Source organism: Strix aluco, chromosome 13, assembly GCF_031877795.1.
Source record: "Strix aluco isolate bStrAlu1 chromosome 13, bStrAlu1.hap1, whole genome shotgun sequence".
Taxonomy (NCBI): domain Eukaryota; kingdom Metazoa; phylum Chordata; class Aves; order Strigiformes; family Strigidae; genus Strix; species Strix aluco.
In genome coordinates this window covers 5,075,649-5,097,682 of record NC_133943.1, presented here as the reverse complement: position 1 = coordinate 5,097,682, position 22,034 = coordinate 5,075,649, and the positions used below count along the sequence as shown (strand labels likewise).

Sequence of the window (22,034 nt, the reverse complement as noted above, 5' to 3'; positions counted from 1 at the left end):
TATTAATGAACAGTTCTTACTCTCTTTAACTAGCAGTGCCACTCAGTCTGGGCTTAGCACTCCAAAGTAGGGAGTGAAAAAAAAGCAACAACTTGGGAAGAATGTCAGCTCTCTACTTGCAAATTTAAAAATCCTGTTATTGATTAAAAGAGAACACCTTGATCTCTACACAGCTGTGTGGGTACAGGGAGAATGGAGGCTGAAAAAATAGCAGCAAACAGTCTTCAGGAACTGCTGTGATCACATCAGCAATGTGGTGGCAGTGGTTAAACCAGATAGAAGTTCAGCGAGTATTTCCCTGACTAGTTCATTTCAGTCCTTTACCATTCAAATAGAGACTTAGAAACCCATTTTTAAAAAGAATTCCTATGGAAAGTACCTGCCATACACATGAATGTATGGGCTCCCTCGCAATCCACAAAGTACTCAGAAGATGCTGTAATAGCCACCTCTCTTCTGTGGATTAAGTAGTTTCTCAATATACACGTTCTCCAGTGTGGAGAAGAATTAGAAATGTCTCCTTCCACAGATGTCTGACAGCAATTCTCAGATGAATAGGAACAGAAAATGGAAGAAATATCTTTCCCTTGTAACAGTTACGTAAAGCAGAGTATGTTTTGGTGTGTTGTTGTGTTTTTTGTTTTTTTTTTCTTTTTTAATTGGCATCCCTCTAGTCCTTTCTTTGTACTAAAAGCAAAGGATCTGAAAATAGTGGTTTGTGCAGCTATATTCAGAAATCTATTGTGCTGCTATTATTCCTTTGTTAATTGAAGCGTAGTGGGAATAGTTGGAGATGGACAATGTTTCTTAGTGCCTGTGGTTAGCTAGATCTCGTGCAATACTGAAGTGATAAGACATGGAAGACTGAAAGCTGCCCTTAAGCATCTGTTTGATGTTTTCTTCTTCTGGGTATTCCTTTTTGTCAACTCCTGCTGCTGTTCTGGAATATACAGTTCTCACGGCTATTGTATGTGCATTGAGCTTGTGATCCGTTAAGCTGTCAACAATCGGTGTAAATAGCTACCTTGAATAATCATGCCTCCATTCAAATGCATTCAGAAATCTCATAGAGAGGGTCTAGAAGAATTTTGCTAAGCCTTTAGCCTATTTGTTGTATGCTGCTCACTTGAAATTTTTAGCTTTCAGATGTAGATGAAATTAATTTCATGAGTGGTACTCTAAATAACTATAGTCCAAAGAGGAATTGAACAGAGCACCTTTTACATAAGCTGAAGGAAATGAGGAAGCCTCCATTAAGAGGCTGTTAAAGAGCTCCCCTCATTGCCATCACCCCTTCCAAACTGGGGTGAATGTAGAGCACAGACTACTAGAGTTCCTACTTTCTTCCTGTTTTCCAACTATAACCCTCCATTTCACAGATGTTTTGTTCAGGTATTCCAATATATGGAGAAGAGGAGACATACCCAGTCCATTAGAAGCTGTCTGTGTGTTTATTTGATATGCAGTTTCCTAAAGACAAAGTGCAGCGTGGTAATAAGCACTTCTGAAGAGAAGGCGACATCTAGATTTACAGATGCTGATCCTTTTTCAGGCTTGACATTTGAAAAGAACACCCTTATTTTGCATTTGTATGCTCAAACATCTTAAACCAACGTATTGGGAGGCTGAACACTTCTAGCTGTCGGCATCTCAGAAGCCCTGTGCAAACATTAACTAATGAATCCTCAAAGGACATACGTGGGGCTAGTAGAAAAGGTCAGTAGTTAATGAAGTGACTTTTCCAAAGCTGTACAATGAGTCAGTGGGGGAGCTCAGAAGTTTTTTTGGTTTCTGTTTGGAACCCCGTGCTTTATTCCAGTGACTCTTAATCCCAGACTAATTCATGTGGTAAAAAGTTCTCAGGCCCATGGATAAACTCCAGTGATTGACATCTCCTCACTGGGAGACGGCTGAGGCAGCCTCTGTGCTGGTCAGTGCCAGATGTTTTGGTGGTCATGTTCTTCAGGACTAAACATGGAAGGAAGTACAGAAATAACTTTCTTTTTCCACTCTACCTTTTCCCTGTGGAAAGATTAAAGTGCTGCTGGTGCTCCCTTGCACAGCTATTTCTTATCTTATAGCTGTACTACAGCTTGGCTCCAGGTAGTGCCCAAACTCTTAAGCTCTCCTGTGCCTTCTCCAAGCCCTACTTATTTGAGAGAGGTGGAAGGAGCCCCTTACCCATCTGTTCTTTGGGCAGCATGTATGCCTAGTTTGGCTTCCAGTTTGGGGTTGGTTTTTTTTTTTGGGAAAAGCAGAACCACAAGCAGGGCTGCAGTATCGGGAGGACTCAGGCTTTGCTTTGTAGGCAAACACTGGCAGGAGCTGGTAGCTGAAGGAGTAGAGGGCGTTCCCCTGGGATTTGACAGAAGCTCAGGTGCCTTGTCCTCTGCTTGCTCTTCCAGGCTCTACTGATGTAGCTTTTTACCTGACCAGTAGTTCTGAAATGATCTTTATCTTTTCTGGTGTTTTTCCAGCAAGCGGCTCCTCTGTGATGTGGTGATTGTGGCCGAAACTGTGGAGATGGAAGCCCACCGTGTAGTCCTTGCGGCCTGCAGCCCCTATTTTTGTGCGATGTTTACAGGTACTCTTCTTGACACCAGACACTGTACACGGGTTGAATGGGCCACTGCAAACCCAGAGGCTTCTGGCTGTGTCCGTGGCAGGAGCTGCAGCCCAGGCAGTAGGCATGGCCTGCGAGGAAAGGGTTTCCTCGAGAGGTGGTACGGTTAGGTCTGCAGTTGGTACACACGGTGGATGGTGCTGGTCATCCTTGACTAATTCCATGGGTATGGGGTGGTTGTTTGGGTGTGGGGTGAGCGGGTAGCGTATGAGTCACAGGGAGGTTACTATGAGATTTGGCTCACTGCTTTTTGCGTTGGTTTTTTTTCCTCCCTTTACAAGACCTTGGGTCAGGAAAACATCATTAACATCAAGCACGTGTGCCGTGCCCTAAATGTTCATGGTGCACATCAAAGAAGTTGCTGGCACAGGAGTTGTAGTTTCAAGGCTCAGCCCTGCCGATGCTGATTTGCAGTCACGGATGTTTAATCTCCCATGGCACTTTTTGCTGCTGCCCAAAATAACACCGTTGTTCTCTCGATCCCAGTGTGCTTTAGCAGCCCTGCCTTTTTGCAGGGTGTGTTGCTGCAGTCGGTATATTTTGGTAATGGCAGATGCAACATCAGCGTGAAGGGAAGAAGAGGATGAAATTCTTGCTCCGATCGCCTGATCACTATAGCAGGTGCCCTTCGGAGGCTGTGCCCAGGTGGGGCAGCAAAAAAAGCTGTGCCAATCCCAAGACAGGGGAGTGACCAGCTTATTTAAGTCATTCTAGTAAAATTAGTTTGGTCAGGAGCTCCATAGCTTCCTTCATTTTCCTTGTCCTCCTTTCCAGGATAGGAACTGACTTAACTAAATACAAAGAAGATGATTGTATGCTTCAGGGAATGGTTGTTACTGTCCCTCAGCTTCAGCATAAATGAGGTTTGGGGGTTTTGTCCCTGTTTGGTGTTCCTTTGCCCGAGGTCTAGAGGTGGCTTCTTCCTTTTAAAAGCCTTGACTTTGTTTTATTTGCTTTACTGGAAGCAGAACACAGCATTTCTGAGGAAAAAGCTTGTCATTTGGGAGGGTTTTTTCCCCTTCTGTAATGGAGGGGGGGAAAAAACCTCATGTGTAAACAGATGTCTGAATGTGAGACGAGATGTGAGGTTTCGCCATGGTGGCTTTGTCAGCGTGGTGAGCTAAGGTGGAGAGCATTTGTGTTTTCTAGGGCACTGACGCTGCACCGTGGAAGTGGGTATTGGCCGTGGTGGCGAGGCAGAGGAGCAAACGCTGCTTAGAGGCAACTGTTTGCACAGGGCACCTCGAGGAGGACTTGTGAGTGCTTGTGATGCTCGTTTCTGACGAGAAGTTTAAAAAAGAAAAATTGTTGGAAAAACCCTCTAATCCTTAGAGGTCATCTGAGCGGGAAGGTGGCGGTGCGGGGCTGCTCATGTTTCCATGCAGGAATTCTCCGGGCCGTGTAATCCCTCATGCTGTGAGTTAAACAGTAAGCAGCTAACCGCCGTCATGTGGCTGGGCTGGGTGACAGCCTTGGTGGCTGCCAGTCCCCTCCCCCTGACATGTCCCCGTGGGCAGTGGGTCAGGCAAAGACCAGTTCTTCCTTCACTTTTGGCCTAGCTAGTCCCAAATTTCTAAGGTCTGGATCAGCGATGCAACCCAATGACTTGGGGGCAGCCGCCCCATGTGGGTGTTTGCAGGACTGGGCAGGAGCTGCTTGTGCATGCTGAGTCCCCACTGGAGGAGTTTTGGGGAGTTGGGAGGGGTCCCCCAACAGCGCCGGCAGCCACGCGGTGGTGAGTGAACAGTGGCAACCGAACTTGACTTTGGGCTCATGAATAACCTTGTGATGACCTTGGGGTCTTTCCTAAACCATCTAGTGTCTTCTGGTTAGGCATTCCTCTTTGAAATAGCCTTGGGAAGTCCGAAAATGATCAGGCACATCTTCCATTTGTATCTTCCACTGCTGAAGGAGAGATGGGACCCAGCACTTCTTGACTGAGTGTCCCTTCCTGTAGTGGCTTTCTAGAGCATTTTGGATGGTGGCTGGTGCTCATTGGCACCATTATGTGGGGATGCCTGAGGACAGTAATTTCTATCCATTTAGAAGGAAACACAATCATTTCAGAAAGAGTAACAGATACTTCAGTTATGCTGCTAGGACTGCTCCTGTGAGATACCTGGGGGAGCTTCTGAAGTGCTGAAGGAGGAAGCAGCAGCGCAGAAAAACCTCCCTTGCAGGTCTAGTGTGCTGCTTCAAAGCGCTCACCCCACACGCAAGAGGCTGCGGTTTTGTTATCCATTGCACTTGTGTTCTCCTTCAGCACATCTCTGACTTCGGAAACAACAAAAGCTGTAGCTGTGCACTGGGAAACCTCTCTGGAGTGCAGTATGTAGGAGGCAGGGCAAGCTGCTGTGCTGGGTAAACAAGGCGCTGTGAGCTGCTGCAGTTTTGACTGTGTGACAGAGCAGGAGAGCTCTGCTCTCTCCCTGCCCTCGTGAGCCAAGGGGAATGGAGAGAACACTGCTGGGTGTTGAGCGTGATGTATGAAGGGCTTACCTTCATGAGGGGCTGGTATCTGCAAAGTCTATCCCCTAGAGAGGGTCTGCTTGGAGCCCCTCTGCCTGTTTTACCTGCCTTTGCTCCCTCCTACCCTGTCCCTCGTGTCTGCCCGACTGCAGCGGTGTGGGGATGGGGTCTGTGCAGGGCAGCCCTTTCTCTGCACAGCCCTTAGGTATGAGAGATGATGCTAGTGCTTTGAATTATTCTGTAATTAAGGTAGGTGAGGCTCGAGTCTGACTTATGAAAGACATCCTAGGGGTTGGGTTCTGTGGGCTTTAAGATGTGGGGTTTTTTTTCTGAAGGGATGTGGGATGAGATGCTGTAGTTGACCTACCACTCCGCTGCCCGCAGCCACGCGTTAGAGGCTGCGTTTGCCTTAGGTCTGTGCTTGGAGGAGGGGGCAGCTTGTTGCCTGCTCCTGCTCTGTACCAACCCCTGCCTTGGTTCACTTGTGGTGTCTTTAGGTTCTTCCTCACTCCGCAGCATTGGAGACCTGTCCAGAGCAGCACCCTCTGGCAAGTGGCAGGCACTCGATCGTGCCAGCGTGGCCGGAGGGGTCGGGTCCCATCCGACCGTGGGGCACAGCACACGAGACTCCCCTTTCTCATCGTGCGCTGGGCTGTTACCAGAGCAGAGGCAGCGGAGGCCGTTAGCATGCAGGGCCGGCAGCTTGCTGGTGGGTGTGGAAGCCCACACAGCCTTTATTTTTGTTGCCTGTGTCACATGAACACCACAAAGACAGATGATGTTATTGGATCGGTCCCTCCAAGCTATTTCTGCATCGATCTCCGGGTGCGTGCGTCTGAGCCTCCCCTCTGCCCCACAGAGGCTGCAGGGCTCCGGCTGCTCCCTGGCTCTGCGGGTGGGGTTTGGCTGGGTGCTCCTTATGGGCACCTCCGGCTCCACGTAGGCTGATGGGGACTGGCCTGTTCTCAGAAGCCCCCTCTCATCTCTGGAGATGTTATTTTTGGGAGCGAGGAAATGTGTGAAGGAGATTGACATTTATTTTGTCAATTAAAAAGTCCTACCTGCTTTGAAGGCCTCCCAAATGTAGGTCATTTATCCCTTTGTACTTGTACATTTGCATTCATGGGCTTCTCTGAATAACATTTTATTATTTCATTTTAAAAATTGAATTTGGGGCAAATATTATTGCAGTCTACATTTCACTTGGGACATTGTTGGCTCTTCTAATACTTATGGTCTGACCCCACTCCTCTTATTTACCTCCTTATTGGCATAAGTGAATCTTGCAAAGTTCAATTTCCAGGATCCAGATTTTGCTCAATCTTGGACCCCTTTAGCATCCAGCTCTGCTGTGCACTTAATGTGCCCGGCCACGTCTTGTTGCACGCTGTACAGAGATGTAGGGTGTAATTTCTTCTCCCATAGATTGCAGGAACTATTTTTCCTCTCAATCCTACAGCAGTACTGAGTCACCAGATTTCTTAGAGTAGTGATTAGTCAAGCCCAGGTTTAAGAATTCACACTTCTTCACGCTCTCCTTTGTTTAGCTTTGTTTCTTCACTTACCATTTTCTTTCTGCTTGGGAATTTGTTCTTTCTTTTCTGTGGTTCCTCCAGATATTGTTGATTAAAACCTAGGTGAGGTCACTGTGTGCATGGATGCTGGAATGGCCCGGGGAGTCCTTTCTCCTCCTCCTCACAGCGTTCTTTTGTTCCTGTGACATGCTCCTGTTACACATGGTGTATGTGTGTATAGTGCCTGCACAGCGTTGGCCACAACAGCGATGGGGAAGGTGCACATGAAGCACTGGTTCATGTGTAGGCTCTTACACAGATATGGCTTTTACTTGTATATACAAGTATATAGGGGAAATTATTGCTCTAGTTCTGCATATTTGTTTTTTTTTTTTTTTTTTTCAAAGTTATTTTTTGGGGAAAGGCTACAGTTTGGATCCAAAGGCTGCCTGGCCTCTGAGGTGTGAGGTTGGGAAGGTGAGAGATGAGATATACAACTTTCTGCACAGATACTTTGTATAAGCTGTAACTGTGTGGACAGGTTACAACAGGGTAATTTAGGAGAGAAGCTTGCAGCGCACTGGATGTAACTGCTGACGTGTGTGCTTGTTTTCCTCAGCAGGTTTCAGGTTCTTTCTAAAGAAAGAGGCTAATGCTGCCTTGCTTTTATTGTAGGGTATACCACAAAGCACCCTAACTTAGCTGTTGCAACTTACTCATCTACCCATATATATATAAAATTTAAAAAATACATGTAATAAATATATAAAATATATATATTTTTAAAAAAGCTTATCTAAGATTTGTCCACATTCTCTTTGAATCTGTCTCTGTGCTGAGACATGGTTGAGGGTCATACTGTTTTTTTTTTTTTTTTTTAGTCCCTATATGTGTTTGAATGCCAGTGAACCGTGGCAGGTTCTTTTCTGGCAAGAAATTGAGCTTGTGCCAGGGCAGTCTTTTAGTCAGATACCAGGAGGATGTGCTGGAGGTATGGGGAGTAAGGGCCTACAGTGAGGTCCTGCAAAGCAAACTTTAACTGTCCTTTTGAAATGAATTTCAGGAGACATGTCTGAAAGTAAAGCCAAGAAGATTGAGATAAAAGATGTGGATGGGCAGACCCTGAGGAAGCTGATTGATTACATCTACACTGCTGAGATCGAGGTCACGGAGGAGAACGTGCAGGTAGGTCTGGTTCAGCAGCTGCTGTGGACACCCAAGTAAAAAGCTTTGAAACTTAAAGGCACAGGTCCTTGGGGGGTGAGTGATCTCTTCAGGCTGCAAAAAGCAAAAGGTTGAGCTTGAAAAGAGCTACTTCCAGCCTCTGTTTAGTCTTGAGGCGCTTTGCTGCTTTCCCAGCACTTAAGTCATGTTGCATTTAGCTTTTGTGTCGAGCTTTTCTAACGAGAGCAGGCATTTGCCTTCCAAGAAGCTGTGCTAACTTGTGGGTCAGTCTGTCGAAGGTCAAAATAGACTGAAACAAGCAGCAAGTCAAATGTTGTTTTTAAGGTCATGGCAGAGGAATCTGGTTGTTAGTTTTTAAATTCTTCTGGGTAGTTTGAGTTGTTTGGCAGAGCTTTGAGCGGAATATGTTGTTCAAATGACAGCATTCTTCCTTTTCTTTTTTTGTGTGTGTGTGCTCTGTCTTGAATTTCTTTGAGGTAAATATTTGTCCAGAAGTGGAAAGAGTAATTGAAAGGCAGCCTACAGATAAAGCAGGATGCTCAGGAAGAGAGCGTTTTGCCATGTCACGTGGCTGTGGCTGCTGGTAAAGCTTTTTCTTTGACTCCACTTGTATTTGTGGTAAGAAAATGGCTCTGCACTTAGCCACTGATTTCTGGAAGGGATGCTGGGAGCTTGTGTGCGGACGTGCTTTTTGGTTGGTTTCCATTTTTGTTTGCACGTGGCAGTTTGAGTCTGTTGTCTTCCTCTCTGTGACTTGGATGTTGATCAGGGTAACAAGTCTGTGTCCGTGATGCTGAGGAGAGAGGGGCAGTGCTGCTGTGTGCATTCTGTTGACCTAATTAAGATGGCAAAATTAGGCTGGTTCTGCTTGAAATGAGGTTTTTGCTGTGGATGGGACATCCACTTGTGCTCCGGTCCCTCAGGGAGGGTGCAGGTTCTTGCTGACCCGTTGCTCTTCCTACAGGAACTTGGACAAAATCCTGAGCTATGTCCACTTTGCAGTCTAAGCCCTGTGCCATCCTTTGTGACTTAAGTCTGGGGGTGCATTTTTCTTGCCCGTTCTGCCCTCCAGTTTTACAAACTTGACTTTGTCGCATGCACTCAACCTGGTAGTTGTCACATTGGTAGGAGTGTGGACCCTGGTTGTCCTATGGTGAGGCTGAAGACCAGCAGTGAGGAGACCTTCAAGGTGCCATTACAGCCAAGAAGCTGAGGCTCAGACCCAACTGTGGGTCACCTGGACGAGCTGTCTGCTGTGTAGCCCACTCTTAATTACAGTGTGTAGTCAGGGATGGAGGTGGAGTTCCTTGGACCTCCGGGATCTTCCATTGCTGGAGGAAAAATGACATTTACACGCTCTCAGGCTGGTCCCTTTTCCTGTGGGAAATGTGAAGAGTATATCCACGTGCTTTCTGAAACGTATGCTTTCCTTCCATGCTGCTGGTTGTTAGGTGGCCCAGAAGCACCCACTCAGCACGTGGGACGAGATGCACTCAGGATACCATCTGGTGTGCTGGCCCCAGTCAGTCTGCCTTGAATGGAGCTTGCTTGAAGTGCCTACGTGTGCTCTGGCCCTGTTCCCATGGGAGCCTTTCAGTGCTCGAGTGCAGCTGCACCTGGGTAGGAGCAGCGTTGTGGGAGCTGGAGCAGGCTGGAGAGCCACCTCAGTCCTGCTCTGCCTTGGCAGCACAGGCCTACCCAGAAGGTCACTGAAGAAGTCCAGATGTTACCTTTTCTGAGCAACTGGAAAGCTATCTTTTTTAGTAAAACCTAACCAAAGTCTGCCTTCCGTGGCCTAGGGATTGCAAAAAAAAGTAAGAGCCCTGTCTATATTTTGACTTCCGTATCTCAGACTGTAAGATAAAATAGAAGTTTGGTGAATACTAAGGTTTGGGCATAGTGGTTTTTCCCAGTCTAGTCAAGTAGGTCCTTTTACTACAGGATTTATTTAAATAACTGCTCTGTGAGTAACTCCTTAGGTTGGAGGTAAATGAATTGATGGGAGCTAAGAAATGAAGCTGAACTAATGGAAGATTAACTGACAATTCAAATTTCATTATGTTTTAAAAATGTCCATGCTGAAAATGTTTTATGGAAGTTAATATAATTTTGTGATAAAACCAATAGAAAGTTTAAAGAGAAATTTCCATCCTGTCTCTGGGTGTTTTACCCCTGAACAGAATGCCATAAATACATTAATATTCACCTGCAGCCACAGGAAGAAAAGTTTACAGAAAAGAATATTCTGTGATTCATTGGAAGGGTTCACATCAGTGAAGGCAAACAACACGAACAACAGAATATTAACCTCCTTGAAGTCTTTGCTTTGGATTAGCAATGTCAGTCTTAGGAAGAAGTGAGCAGGTTTAGTCCCTTGCATTGTCACATCCTCCTGCTGCACAGCTTTGTGTCAGCCATCCAGCTGGAAGGATGCCTCGTTGTGTTGTCAGCTGTGGTGTTTCAGCATGTTGTTTGGGCATGGTAAGACTTTTCTCTTTTCCCAGAGGGTATCTCCTGAGGTCTCCTATTGCCATGTCATGTGCTCTGATGCATTTATAAAGGGGCATTAATAAAGGGGCATTTTTAAAGGGGTTTTTCAGCTTACCTCAGCAGCTGTAAGAAGTAATTTCTGGGCATAGGTGCCAGGTAATTTCCCTGTAGAAACTACAACAAAAAAGATTGCTAAATGGCATTAACTGAAGAGATGCAGTCAAGCTACCCAAAGATGTGAATAAATGAAAAGACAGTATCTTGTCAGTGAGCAAAATAAAATGAGAGCAGAACTGAAATGAGAAAAAGATGAGCAGCAAAGGTAACATGGAGTGCAGGAATGAGTGTTCCCAAGTGTGCTCCAATACTGAGTGGTGGCCAGCACTTCACAACAAAAAGTCTTTTTACTGTATTTTTGTTGTTTCTTTTCTAATAGAAACCTGTCTTTTTTTTTTTTGTTTTGCTTTTATAGGCCTGGTGTGGTGTTCAGGAAGTGAAACTCTTTTTCTAAGCACGTGTTTTTGTAGCTGATTGTCATTTCATTGTACAAAGTGTTTTGGTTTGGGGTTGTTGTTGTTGTTGGTTTTTTCTGGTGTGGTTTGTTTTTTTTTTGTTTTGTTTTGTTTTTTTTTCTTTTAAGTAAGGAAGGATGTGTGTACAAGGGAACAAGCCTGTACAGTCAGTTCCAATCATTGTCTATGTAGTGAATTACTGGGAGGAGTTCATTCAATTTCTCCTCAACAGAATGTCCCAAATGTGCAGGTAGAGGGGGTTTTCAGTCCCCCCTAGCTCGATGAAGGAGAGTACTGAGCTCATGTGGGAGCGAATACTTTCTTCTAACAACGTTGGGGGTATGTGGGTAAGAATCGCCCCAACAAATGCAGTCCTGCTTTATTCATTGGAACTTTGTTTTTAGAGTGAGATTTAAAGGCAATAGAGAGGCAGCAGTAGGAGGACTCAGGGATAATGGATGATAGAGAAGCTTCTGTGCCCAGCGGTGTTTTGCCTCTGAACACACATTTGGGATTTAACCTCCCACTTGTTTGGAAGGCATGGAGCAGTGGAAGAATTTCTGTCTTCATTGCAGTCATGTTGTAGTCTCGGAAAAAATCCATCCTGGGATTTCTGTCCCTGCTTGCCTTCTGCTGTTCCTCTTCTGTTGCACCCCACATCAAGGTTGGTCGTAAAGATTCATATGCGTGACGGAAAGATCTCATTCATCTGAAGGTGGAGCTTGATAAACTTATTTGGAAGAAAGTTGTGCTGTGCAGTTTCTGTAAAAGTGAGAAAAACTAAAGTAAGCGACTTGACGAAGTTCACAGGAGCTCACGTGCAGCCCTGGTTGGCTTGAATGGAAACCACATGCACGTGTCAAACAGAGCAGAGGGCCTGCTGCTCCTCATACCTGTACGGGCTAGCTGGCTGTTTTAACATACTGGTTCCTTGAATTTTTCAGTTAGGTCTTGATTTTGCAGCTAAACTGGCTGCATTGCTGCTCGTTTTCCAACATTCATATCAAACCTGTCAGCTCAGTGAAGAGTGATGGGGGAGCAAAGTCCAGCAATAAAGAAGCAGCTCAACACAGTGTCCTTGAGCAGAGCTAAATGAAGAGATTTGGGAGGAGGCCTCTTGTTCTCCGCGGTGGTCCTGGACCTCTGGCTGTAGACAGTGACTACAGTCCCTCTTCAGTGTGTGCAACCCATCCTTACTGATGGCACTTAATTACTTGCAGGCAGCCTGAGAATTACCCTTCCAATTAAGTCATTACTATTAGGGTTGTAATATTCCCTGGGAAAAATCCTGATTAACCTGATTTTGCAATTAAATTCTTACAAATGAGGTGCGACGTAAGAAAGTGTGATGTGTCCTTGTATACTACCACAGTTTGAGATATGGCTCGGATGGAAAGAACAAAATCTGAAATCAGCTGTCTGGAGGAAACAGATATTGAAACTGTCAGCTTTGCATAGTAATTGTAATAAAAAATGGCTTGAGAAAGGAAGAAAAAAGCTTTGCCAGAAGCTGTAGCATTTCCTTTTCAGATGTGTGCTTCTGCACCTCAGCTCTCCCTGGGGACTTAGGACTTCACAGCGAGGAAGGAGAGTATCTGTGGCAGATGCAGTTTTGATGATAAAGGCGTGATAAGTGGGTCAGTTCATCTCCCTTCTCCCTGTTCACTCCAAAAGCTGCAACTATAGTAGTTGCAAGCGCAGTGTGAGGCAAAGAGCCTTTCAGCTCAGCTTTAGGAGACGCAGTAAATCAGAGCTATCTTCCTTCCTCAAGCAAAAGCTCCTTGCCATGCATCGCCCTCCTGGAGCGCTGGAGAGCCCTGGTCAACAGCAGGGCTGACTTCTCTGGGGTGTTAGAGCAGGTGGGGGCCCTTCCTAGGCCTATAGAAGGCCTTTTAAATTGGAGTGGCCTAACAGAAAGGTGAGGAGAAACTGGTGGATTTGGCACCAGAGGACTATGCTGGGTCTGATGTGAATTCTCCACATTTTTATCCCGCTGTTTAACCAAGGGACAGTGTATCTGCTGTGTGGTGAAGTTGGAAAAGGTGGATCAGGAGGGAAGTTGCCAACTGCTCCCCTGTTTTCTCTCTCACCTCTATATCCCTTGTCCTTCTCATGCCTGCTCCTGGAGAGGTTTTGTGGCTCCCTGATCCTGTCACACATGCCTCTGCCTGGGCTATTTCACTTCAGGTGGAGCATTTAAGTAGAAGCATTGTTGTTCACTCTCTGCACTGCCTGGTAGCACTTGGGGAGTGATAAAGCCTAACTGCCTTCCTTGCACTGAAAAGCCACATTACAGTAACGTAGTTTTATCTCCTCTACTTGTGCAGTTTAGAGCTGTTCATTTACAACAGAGTATTTAACCTGTCTTGCAAACACAAAATCTGCCTGTTTCTCTGGTCATGGATTCCCCTGTGAGGGTGCCTGGGAGCTGTCTCCCTGTTGGGGTTGATGTGCAGTCCCAGCTGTGGCCCTGGATGTGCTGCTGAGGATTACAGCCAGTACTCTTGCTTGGCTTCCAATTTGACTAAATTGTCAAAGCTGCTTATAAGCTTTAATACATCCCCTGTCTTGGGGAAATATTCCTGTCCCCATTTTGCAGAGGAGGAATGGTGTGGGTTAACTTTTGGCCAAGGCTGTGTCAGAGCAGGGAACTAACCCCAGTCTCTGAAGTCCAGCATTAATGCCCGGCCTACTGAATGAACCTTATAGCAACGCAGAGCACTTTTGGCTGAAAGATGTTTCTAGTTCAGAGACATCAAAGGTTTATGGAAGTATTTAATTGCACAGGCAATGTTGTGTAAAACATGAGATTTGTGCAGAGTCTGCAGAGCGAGAGAGCACAGCTGGTGAAATAGATGGTTATGGCTCATATGTACACACATACCATAGATGAGGTCCTGGACATAACTGACTTCTTTGCTAAACAAGTTTCAGTAGCAATAGCAGATAATTTTGACATAGTTTCAAAAGATGACTCGATTTTGGTATGGAGGCTGGTCTGGTTGGGAAGCCAGCTCTCTAAATCATTCACAGTGGTTGGAGCTCAAATATTAAGAGCCAAATCCAGACCCAAGTGAGTCACTTGCCTGGATATTAATGGGGTTGCAGTTTGGTCCTGCTGCATGTTTAGGCAGGGCATTTCCTCTTGTTATTTCTAAAGGAAACAGACTTTGTGCTAGCGGATATCCTTTGCTTGCTTTTCGCCTTCCCTGGTAAAAACAAGATGAGTGGCGAGATGTTCAGCTGGGAAATAAAAAAGAGAAAATCCACTCATCTCTTGATAGGCTATTTATATCCTACTTCTGAAAAGTACTATATGATAATGTCCCTTTCCCAATAACGGCAGTGGTGTAAGGCTCTCTCAAGCCAGCACGAGGCTGTAATAGCAGTACAAGGATGTCCAGGGGGCTGTAGTGGGTATTAGTGGTGGTGGTGAGTATCCTCTGTTTTGGAGGCACTATCCCAAAACACTCGGGGTAAGCAGCCTACGTGGATTTGCAGGCGTACACACTGGATGGGTGGGGGGTACATGGAGGAAGCTCTGGCTGGTATCTGGCCAGAGATGATTTGCAGGGAGTCTGACTTCTTCACCCCTAGCCCTTATGCAGCTCGGGTGCTCACCTTTCTGCTGATATAAGGAGATGGTTCAGCTAGATAGAAGGTGGTTCACAGCTAGGTTTCAAAAATGCGAGAGCATTGCTATCTTGATTTAATCAAAACCACAAACTAATCTCCTCCTAACATCAAGAGGCTTGGGCCAAAATGGGCTCCCAGGTTAATTGCTTTGTGTTTTTTTTAACGTTACCTGTTGGAGTGGCTGCTTGGCAGCAGTTAGACACCGTACAGCTGAGCTGGAGCTGGAATATGTCAGTGGCTTAGAAAAGTCCTGGGGCAGGTTGTGAGTGTCCTGCCCTGATGTGGAACAGGACTGTGGGTGCAGGCAGGCAGGGACATGGAGGGGACATCTTTTTCCCTTCCCTGCCATCAAGATCCAGGGAGGTGAATGCTGTTAACCTATTTGTTTTGTTTAACAGCTGCTAGGTTTTTTGAGTCGGAAATAATTTTCCGGAAATCTGTGCTCAGATGGTGAGCCCAGATGCCCAGTTGGAAGGACATGTGTGAAGCTGCGAGAGCTACGGAAGAGCTGGAGTAAGACACGTCTGCAGTTGCTGTATGACATAAGAAAGGAAGTAGCTGATGTCCCAGGCTGTAACATCCCAACTGACTTTATTTTCTACTTCCTGTCCCGCTCACGTGCCTCAAAGGTGGTTTTTCCAGCAGATGTCACATTCCTGATCCACTCTGTCTCCCTTTTCTGCACTGAGTTTTGTAGATACAAAGCAGTACCTCATCTTCAGATGCAGTCATGAACCACAAGTGTCCACAGCATTTTGTGTGAGTGAAAATGAGTGCTGTTGGTTTGAATAGTTGGCCCCATCTCTCCTGAGAGCTTTGCTGTCACCAAAACCTGCTTGAGCTTCTGTGAACTCCCTCTCTTACATGGCCGTTGGGGCACCCTGCTCACAAGCTAATACGGTTTTGTTGGAAATAAGAAAGTTCAAGGCTTTGAGGGGTGCTGGGCTGCTATGGGCTTTGAATGTGATGGCAACGCATATAAACAATATAAAGCTGTCCAGGGAAAAAGAAAAATCATCTATGTGCAGGACCTACCTGCAGCAAAGCCAGATATTCAGGTGCACCTGTGGTTGCTTGGGTTTTGTCCTCCCTTCACCTGCCTTGAGGTCTTGTGGGGAGAAGACATGAGGAGAAGAGCTCTGCTTTTAGCCCAGCATGGGGTAGCTGTTTCCATCTCTCACAGCACGGATAGAGATCTTCTGCATATGGATAATGCTAAAACTTTAACCTTCCTTCTCATACCCCACAGGGATGTGTTCCTGTCTGAAGAGGAATTGCGTCTAATTTGTGCAAGCTGTGAATCAAACCTCTGATGCCAACTCTTAATTCCCCTTTCTTGCCTTTACAGGTTTTGTTACCAGCTGCTAGTTTACTGCAATTGATGGATGTTAGAAAAAACTGCTGTGACTTTCTTCAGTCCCAGCTGCATCCCACAAACTGCCTTGGAATCCGAGCTTTTGCTGATGTGCACGCGTGTACCGAACTGCTGCAGCAGGCAAATGCCTACGCAGGTGAGGGCAGGGTTTGTTGAGTTAAACCTGCTTCCAGGTACCGCGACTCGTAGGTTGAGCAAGATCAGCACATCCTGGTTGGTCTCTTCATGCTTCTAGTATTAGAACAGGAAGGGAATACTTTATCGGGTTGTAGACTTGCAACTTTCTGTGATGCTGCAAATTGTGAAATGTGGTTTGGTTGCAGGGGAACACCTAAGGAGGTAAAAAAAACCTGATCCTCTGGATTCCAGCCCACAGAATAGTTCCTTAATATGTTCCTAGTAAGCTCTTTGGCTGCCTGTTCAACAGCACAGTGTTGGCGTGTTGGTGTCCCCTCCATGTACGCTGCCCCGTGAGAGCAGTAGGCAATGCTGGGGATTTATTCTAGGAATAAATGGCGCTGGGCAAAATTAAATCTTGTGGGTAGGAGTGGGAACGCTCAGCTAAAATCGCCATGCAGTTTGAGCCTCTGATCTGTGGAGCAATGGCCACTTACCCCAAGGGTGGACAGACTCTTGTTTCCTTGAGAGTAGATGTGTTTGGTTGCAGTAAGTAGATGCAGGCAATGGCTTTCAGCCTTTCTCCTCTATGTCATAAATGTAAAGATGTTCCAAGCAGCCCCATGCTCTTAACTCCCTGGCACTTTCCAGTCTCCTCTGGCAGAGTTGCCCTTGACCTCTGCTTGCGAGAAGCTAGTAGTTTTCTCTACTCAGTTTGCTTTTCTGTCTATTTGTATAGGGAGAAATACACCTGCTGTCTCCCAGAGCACCTGCTCTGTCCTGCAACGTTTCCCTTGGAACAGTTTTGTCCTTAATTGGACCATAAGTAGGCTCAGTGGAATAAAAATGTGCCCACCAAGTCCTTCCCTATTGTCCTGCAAATAAAAGTAAAACCTTTTCAGCTGCTCTGGCTGTATTATCCCCTGGAGGAAAAGGTACCCTGGAAGGAATGGTTAATTGTATAAAAGCTTGCTTGTAATATCTCATTATCCTTGCTTCCAGGCCCTGTTTAATCTTTAACCCAACAAGCAGTGCATTCACTGTATATTTATTTGGTTGTTTGGCAATTAGAAAGTCTGCTTTGTTGTTTTATTGGCCTTCATAAGTCCCAGTTAGTACCACAGCCCATGTAATGTTAATGGAACTCCATTAATAAAAATGCCATTAAAATTCTTTTCACTATGTTGTTTATGTAACAGCATTAAACCAAGACAGAAGTCCCCAAGCTCAAGAGTCCATGCATGCATGAGCTCAGTTACTTGAGAAATGCTTAGTTCTGGCCAACGGATAATTTTAGTAGGTGGAGGAGCCTTCTTGATACAGGCATGAGTTACTTTATTCAAATCAGTAAATATTTTTACTTGCTTCCAACTAATAACAAGAGATCAAATATCTTTCTACTGCCAGATGCCAGTCCAGAATGAATAGGAGATTGTATCCAGAAGTCAGAGGGCATCCAGCTTACTGTGTGGGGAACATTTCCTGCTTCTCAAGTATTTAAGGCCAGAAGAGTTCATTAGATCTTATATATGATTTCCAACACAACTGAGTATTAAACTTCATCCAGATACTGCTGTTTTTAGTCAGAGCCTTTGGCTTAGCTGTGGTGTTTTGGTCCCCATTAGACCAAGTAGGGTCCATGGTTGGGGAAGCACAAGTGTCCTCTGCAGCACCAGCATTGGTGAGGAGTTTTCAGGCGCAGTCTCCAGGGAGCTCCTCTGTGGAAGTTACTCCAGCTTGTGTCCCTGGGGTACTGCTATTTGGCAGGCAAAGCACTTTGCAGATGTGAAAACTAGAGGCAGATCTTGCTGTGGAGGGAGCTCTTTGAATACATGAGTCTGAGCTTCTCAAAGCTAAAGGATTAGAGCTTGAAAAAAGCTGCTTCAGATAAAGTGTCTGAGATTCATGTTTCTGTATTTCAACCAAAGATAAGTGAGACCCAGCAAATGGCAGGTGAGATTAAATTGATGTGTATATAACAAATGCTTGCAAAACTAAAATTGTCTGCAACTGGCTAATAATGGTTTTGACCTAGAAATTATTTTTTAGAAAGTAATTCTTTCCTAGTGCCCTTTGGCTAGATGTAAAGCTTGACAGATTAGATGATCCTTTTTGGACCTGTATTGCAATCAGTCATAATTCTTCCAGTTTGGGATTATAAAGAGTGATGTGTATTTTGTTTTCAAGTGGCTCCCAAAGTTACAGCATGGAGGGATTTGGAGGCAAAAAGAGAGAAAAATAAACTTGTTCAGTTGCAGACTTGAGTGGAAAGGGGACAAGCTGCTGGGGAAGATGGGTGCTGAGGGTTTGGAGCAGGAGAGAGGTTAAATTTACACATTTTGGGGAAAGAAGTAGAAGGTGGAAGGAGAGAAGGAGAGCTGATCCCATGCGCATACATGGGATGAGCCTCCCTCTTGACCATCTCTCCGTGTGCCCCCATCGCGCACACAAATTCAGCTGGATGCCCTGGGATCCCTCACTGTCTGCTGCTGAGCGTAGGCACCAAACTGGCTGATTCGTGTTAAAGATGGGCTTTTCCTTTGAATACCTACACATATCAAGGGCTCTTGCTGGAGTCTCTCATCCAGGTGTTGAGCAGATCTGATTCTGTCTAGCTCGTTGAAGGGGGCAAGAACTGAATCTCGAGGTGGCTGGTTTATTTACTACTTTAGAAAAGCATTGGCACTTTTCTCAGTTACCACTTCTAATCATATTTGTCACTGGAAGGTACTTTGTGGCTTTTGAAAAAGTTAAGTTCCCATTTAGGGTCATTTATGAAATTGTCTCATGGGGCTTGTGTTACTTGAAATAACATCAAATTCCTTTAACCTGCTCTGAGACTATTTTCTGTTCCTGTTCGTCATGCAGTCACAGCGTGTTGTTTGTCTCGAGTGCTCAGAGCTGTAATAATAGCAGTTCTCTGAATGCTGTAGTCCTTCCATTGACTTAAAGCATGGATTTCATTATAATTTTCTGTTCCCCCTTTTCGTTTGTTGAACAGAGCAGCACTTCCCTGAGGTGATGCTAGGAGAAGAATTTCTTAGCCTTAGTCTGGACCAGGTTTGCAGTTTAATATCAAGTGACAAGCTCACGGTCTCCTCTGAAGAAAAGGTACAGTAAATGGTATAGTAACAGTGAATGTAAGAATGCTGGAATGTTTATAGATCTTACATCAGGAACTGTTCTCATGTTATGCTCTTCAGGGGCCATTTTCCAACAGAGATCATGTGAAAGGAAAATTAAAAATAATGTGAATCCTAAAAACACATTAAAATGACCTTCACTTGGTTGTTCTTTGCAGGAAGTAATGATTCTCAGATCCCTATCACTTCCAAAAGCCCTGGGGGCCAAAACCGAATACCTTCCCACTCTGGAAAACTAGGAACCTCCCATCTGCTGTTGTGTAAAGCTCTTGTTACCTGCTGTAAAACCTAAAAAAAAGGTGAATTTCATTAGGCCAGGGAGGAGTACTGGCTTCTGTTGCATGTTGGACAGAAAAACTGAAGGAGGCCCACAACCAAATAGAAGGAAGTAAACATTTTTCTAGCCCTGTCAGTGTTTTTAATGGAAGAGGGGAAAAAAAGGCACTGGTTGATGTTTTGTGGTTGAAATGTTCAGCACATCTTGTGTAGTCTGTAGTTCTGGGAAGGAGGGTTGACCAGTCATTACAGTACTTGGTGAACACCAGGTCCAGCCCCTTTCTCTGGTGTGGGCTTCTTGCATGACCCACAGCAGGTTTCTGGGGAGAGGTGTGTGCCTTGAGTCCTTCAGCTCACCTCCGAACTGTTGCTATGGGGAGATGGACACTTGTGGGAGACTACAGGAGAGCTTGAGGATTATGTGGCTCGTAACTTCAGGACCCATGTTGAACACCTGCGTTCTGGTGGGGTGAAGCTGGATCGGTGCACCCATGGTGTGTGCACCCCTCCTGCTTAGCCCCTCTGGGCTGCAGACAGGCAGGTGTTTGGGCCCATAGGGACTGTAAAGCTTGCCAGAAAACCTGCACCACGTGAGGTGCGAATGCGGCGATGCTTCGTATAGATCCTGAGCCAGCAAACTCAGAGGCTTCGGGAGTGCGTTTCCGCAGGCGTGGGGCTAGCGTGGGCATCTCAGCAGGGTGCTGCGAGGTGCCACACAGGCAGGGCCAAAAAGGGAAAAAACAAATGGTGTGAACTCACAGCAGAATTGCTTTGTGTGAGCCAAGCAGCCTGCAAAGGGAAGTGCAAGTTTAGTAACCAATTTTTCCAGTCCTGTGCAGCATTGTTAAAAAGCTTTTATTGGCCTTGTGCCCAGAGAAATCAAAGTACTCCCCCCCTCATCTGAGCTTTATACAATCAAAACCAGTATTTCTTTAGCTGATTGTAAAAGTTGAGAATGCAAGGCAGTGGAAGGAAATGTAAGCATAAGCTGCACGTTCAAAACAACAGATACGAATAACAGGAGAGAGAGGCAGAGAATGGGATTGGAACATAAACATGAAATATGTGCTGGAGTCCAAAGAAGTGCTGAAAATTGAGGACAGACTCGTAGGCTGCTGTTGTGTTAGCTTCGTCACAGACAAGCAGTTTTCCTGACCTTTATTCTTCCTATCTGCTAATGTACAAGATATGTATTAGGAAAAAAAAAAGTATACGTATATAAAAATACATATGTGTGTATATCTATGCATGCATACACACACATATATCTATGCATGTGCACATGTGATGGATAGCTAATTATTTTTAAACAACGAGGTGGTGTAAGTAGGCAAATACTTCAAACATCTGAGAGCTAAATTGTCAGAGCCAGATTTCATGAGAGACTTTCTTGTTCCTCTTCTGATTGCATCTCACACCTGTGCCGCAGCCTGTGAGCCAGTGTTGCCATCTCTGGGTCAGTGGGAAATGTTATAGCTGAGTCCTGCCAGGGAAAGGGAGGGAAGTTTTGCCCTTACAATGCTTCAAGGCATGTGTGCCCAAAAGCTTGTGTGTTCTCCCCTTCCTCTGCCACCCCCCCAACTAATATTAATTGGCCTAATAAAATATATTCTTTATCTCCACAAATTTTGGCATACTTCTATCCATAGGCCATCAGGACTACAAAAATTGTCTGCTACCACAGAAATGTGTTTCAAGTGTACAATGGTGACCTTTCCCCATTATGCAAAGATTATCCTCCTTTCTCTCCCTTTCTCCCTTGCTGTTGCCAGACTCTGCAGTCGCACAGGCCCTTTCAGCCTAGAGCAAATGTTTGTTTTGGGCCCTGCGTGGTCTTTTTGCTATAGCTGAGTACTTTGAAGACAGTGTTATCAATGCTTTCTGTACCTGACCTAATTAGCTCTTTAATTATAACAGTGTATGCAAGCAAGGAAAAACTCTAAAAAGTCATGTTTATTCATATTTAGTAATGATTTGTGAAACGGAGGGGCTTCCAGCCCTTGAGAAGGGGCTCTTGCCAACTCAGAACAGTGACGAAAGAAATTTTTAAAAGGATTGGGATTTTGAATTGAGGATTTTACACAGTCCAGTAATGGACTCATCGTCTCATACCACTAACATCCAGTAGAAACTGATGCGCAGTTTGGTCCTCACTCCTGGGAGTATCTAACAACTGGATTTTTGGCTGAAGAGACCAGGAAAACATCTGGTCTTGCTCTTTGCTTAGGTAGTGAGCAGAAGGGATATTCCAGGCTTTCACCCTTTTGCTCCATGCAGTGGGAAATCTGCTCCTCCCAAGCTCGGGACTGCTCTTAACAGCCAGGCAGGTGCCAGCTGCTAACTCAGCCTGTGCCCCTGCTCTAAATAAAGCTGTGTGGGTAACTGCTTCATTTCATCACACCCCGGTGACAGGTCGTGCACGGCTGGAAAAACCTGGGGGTCTCCTGGGGGAGCAGCAGCAGCTGCTCGAGGTCTGTGGTGGGCACAGTGTGCGGAGGGAGGGCATGGCAGTAGTGGAAACAGATGTGGCCTTTAAATAGAGATATTGCTGTTATGGATTAAGATTTTTTTTTTTCCCCCTCCTCATAAAATTAAGAATCAGCGCCAACAAAAGGTGCCAGAAACTGATTTTTGAAAAAATTCTTGTTTTTTTTAGAGTAGACACAGCAGGGTAGCCTCAGTGTATGCCTAACT

At 45.4% G+C, this 22,034-nt stretch overlaps 1 protein-coding gene across 6 annotated transcripts in view; it reads left to right on the top strand.

Moving 5' to 3' along the window:
• The window catches only part of KLHL3 (kelch like family member 3), a 55,949-nt gene that overhangs the window by 14,437 nt on the left and 19,478 nt on the right, over window positions 1-22,034 (top strand). For 4 of the 6 annotated variants that reach the window (XM_074838869.1, XM_074838868.1, XM_074838870.1 and 1 more), the window contains 4 exons: window positions 2,478-2,584; window positions 7,670-7,791; window positions 15,778-15,940; window positions 18,923-19,032. In XM_074838869.1, coding sequence (XP_074694970.1) covers window positions 2,478-2,584; window positions 7,670-7,791; window positions 15,778-15,940; window positions 18,923-19,032 — 502 coding nt within the window. Of the gene's footprint in view, window positions 1-1,552; window positions 1,717-2,477; window positions 2,585-3,761; window positions 3,880-7,669; window positions 7,792-15,777; window positions 15,941-18,922; window positions 19,033-22,034 lie in introns of those variants that run through there. The other 2 variants (XM_074838871.1, XM_074838873.1) reach the window with 2 other exon arrangements.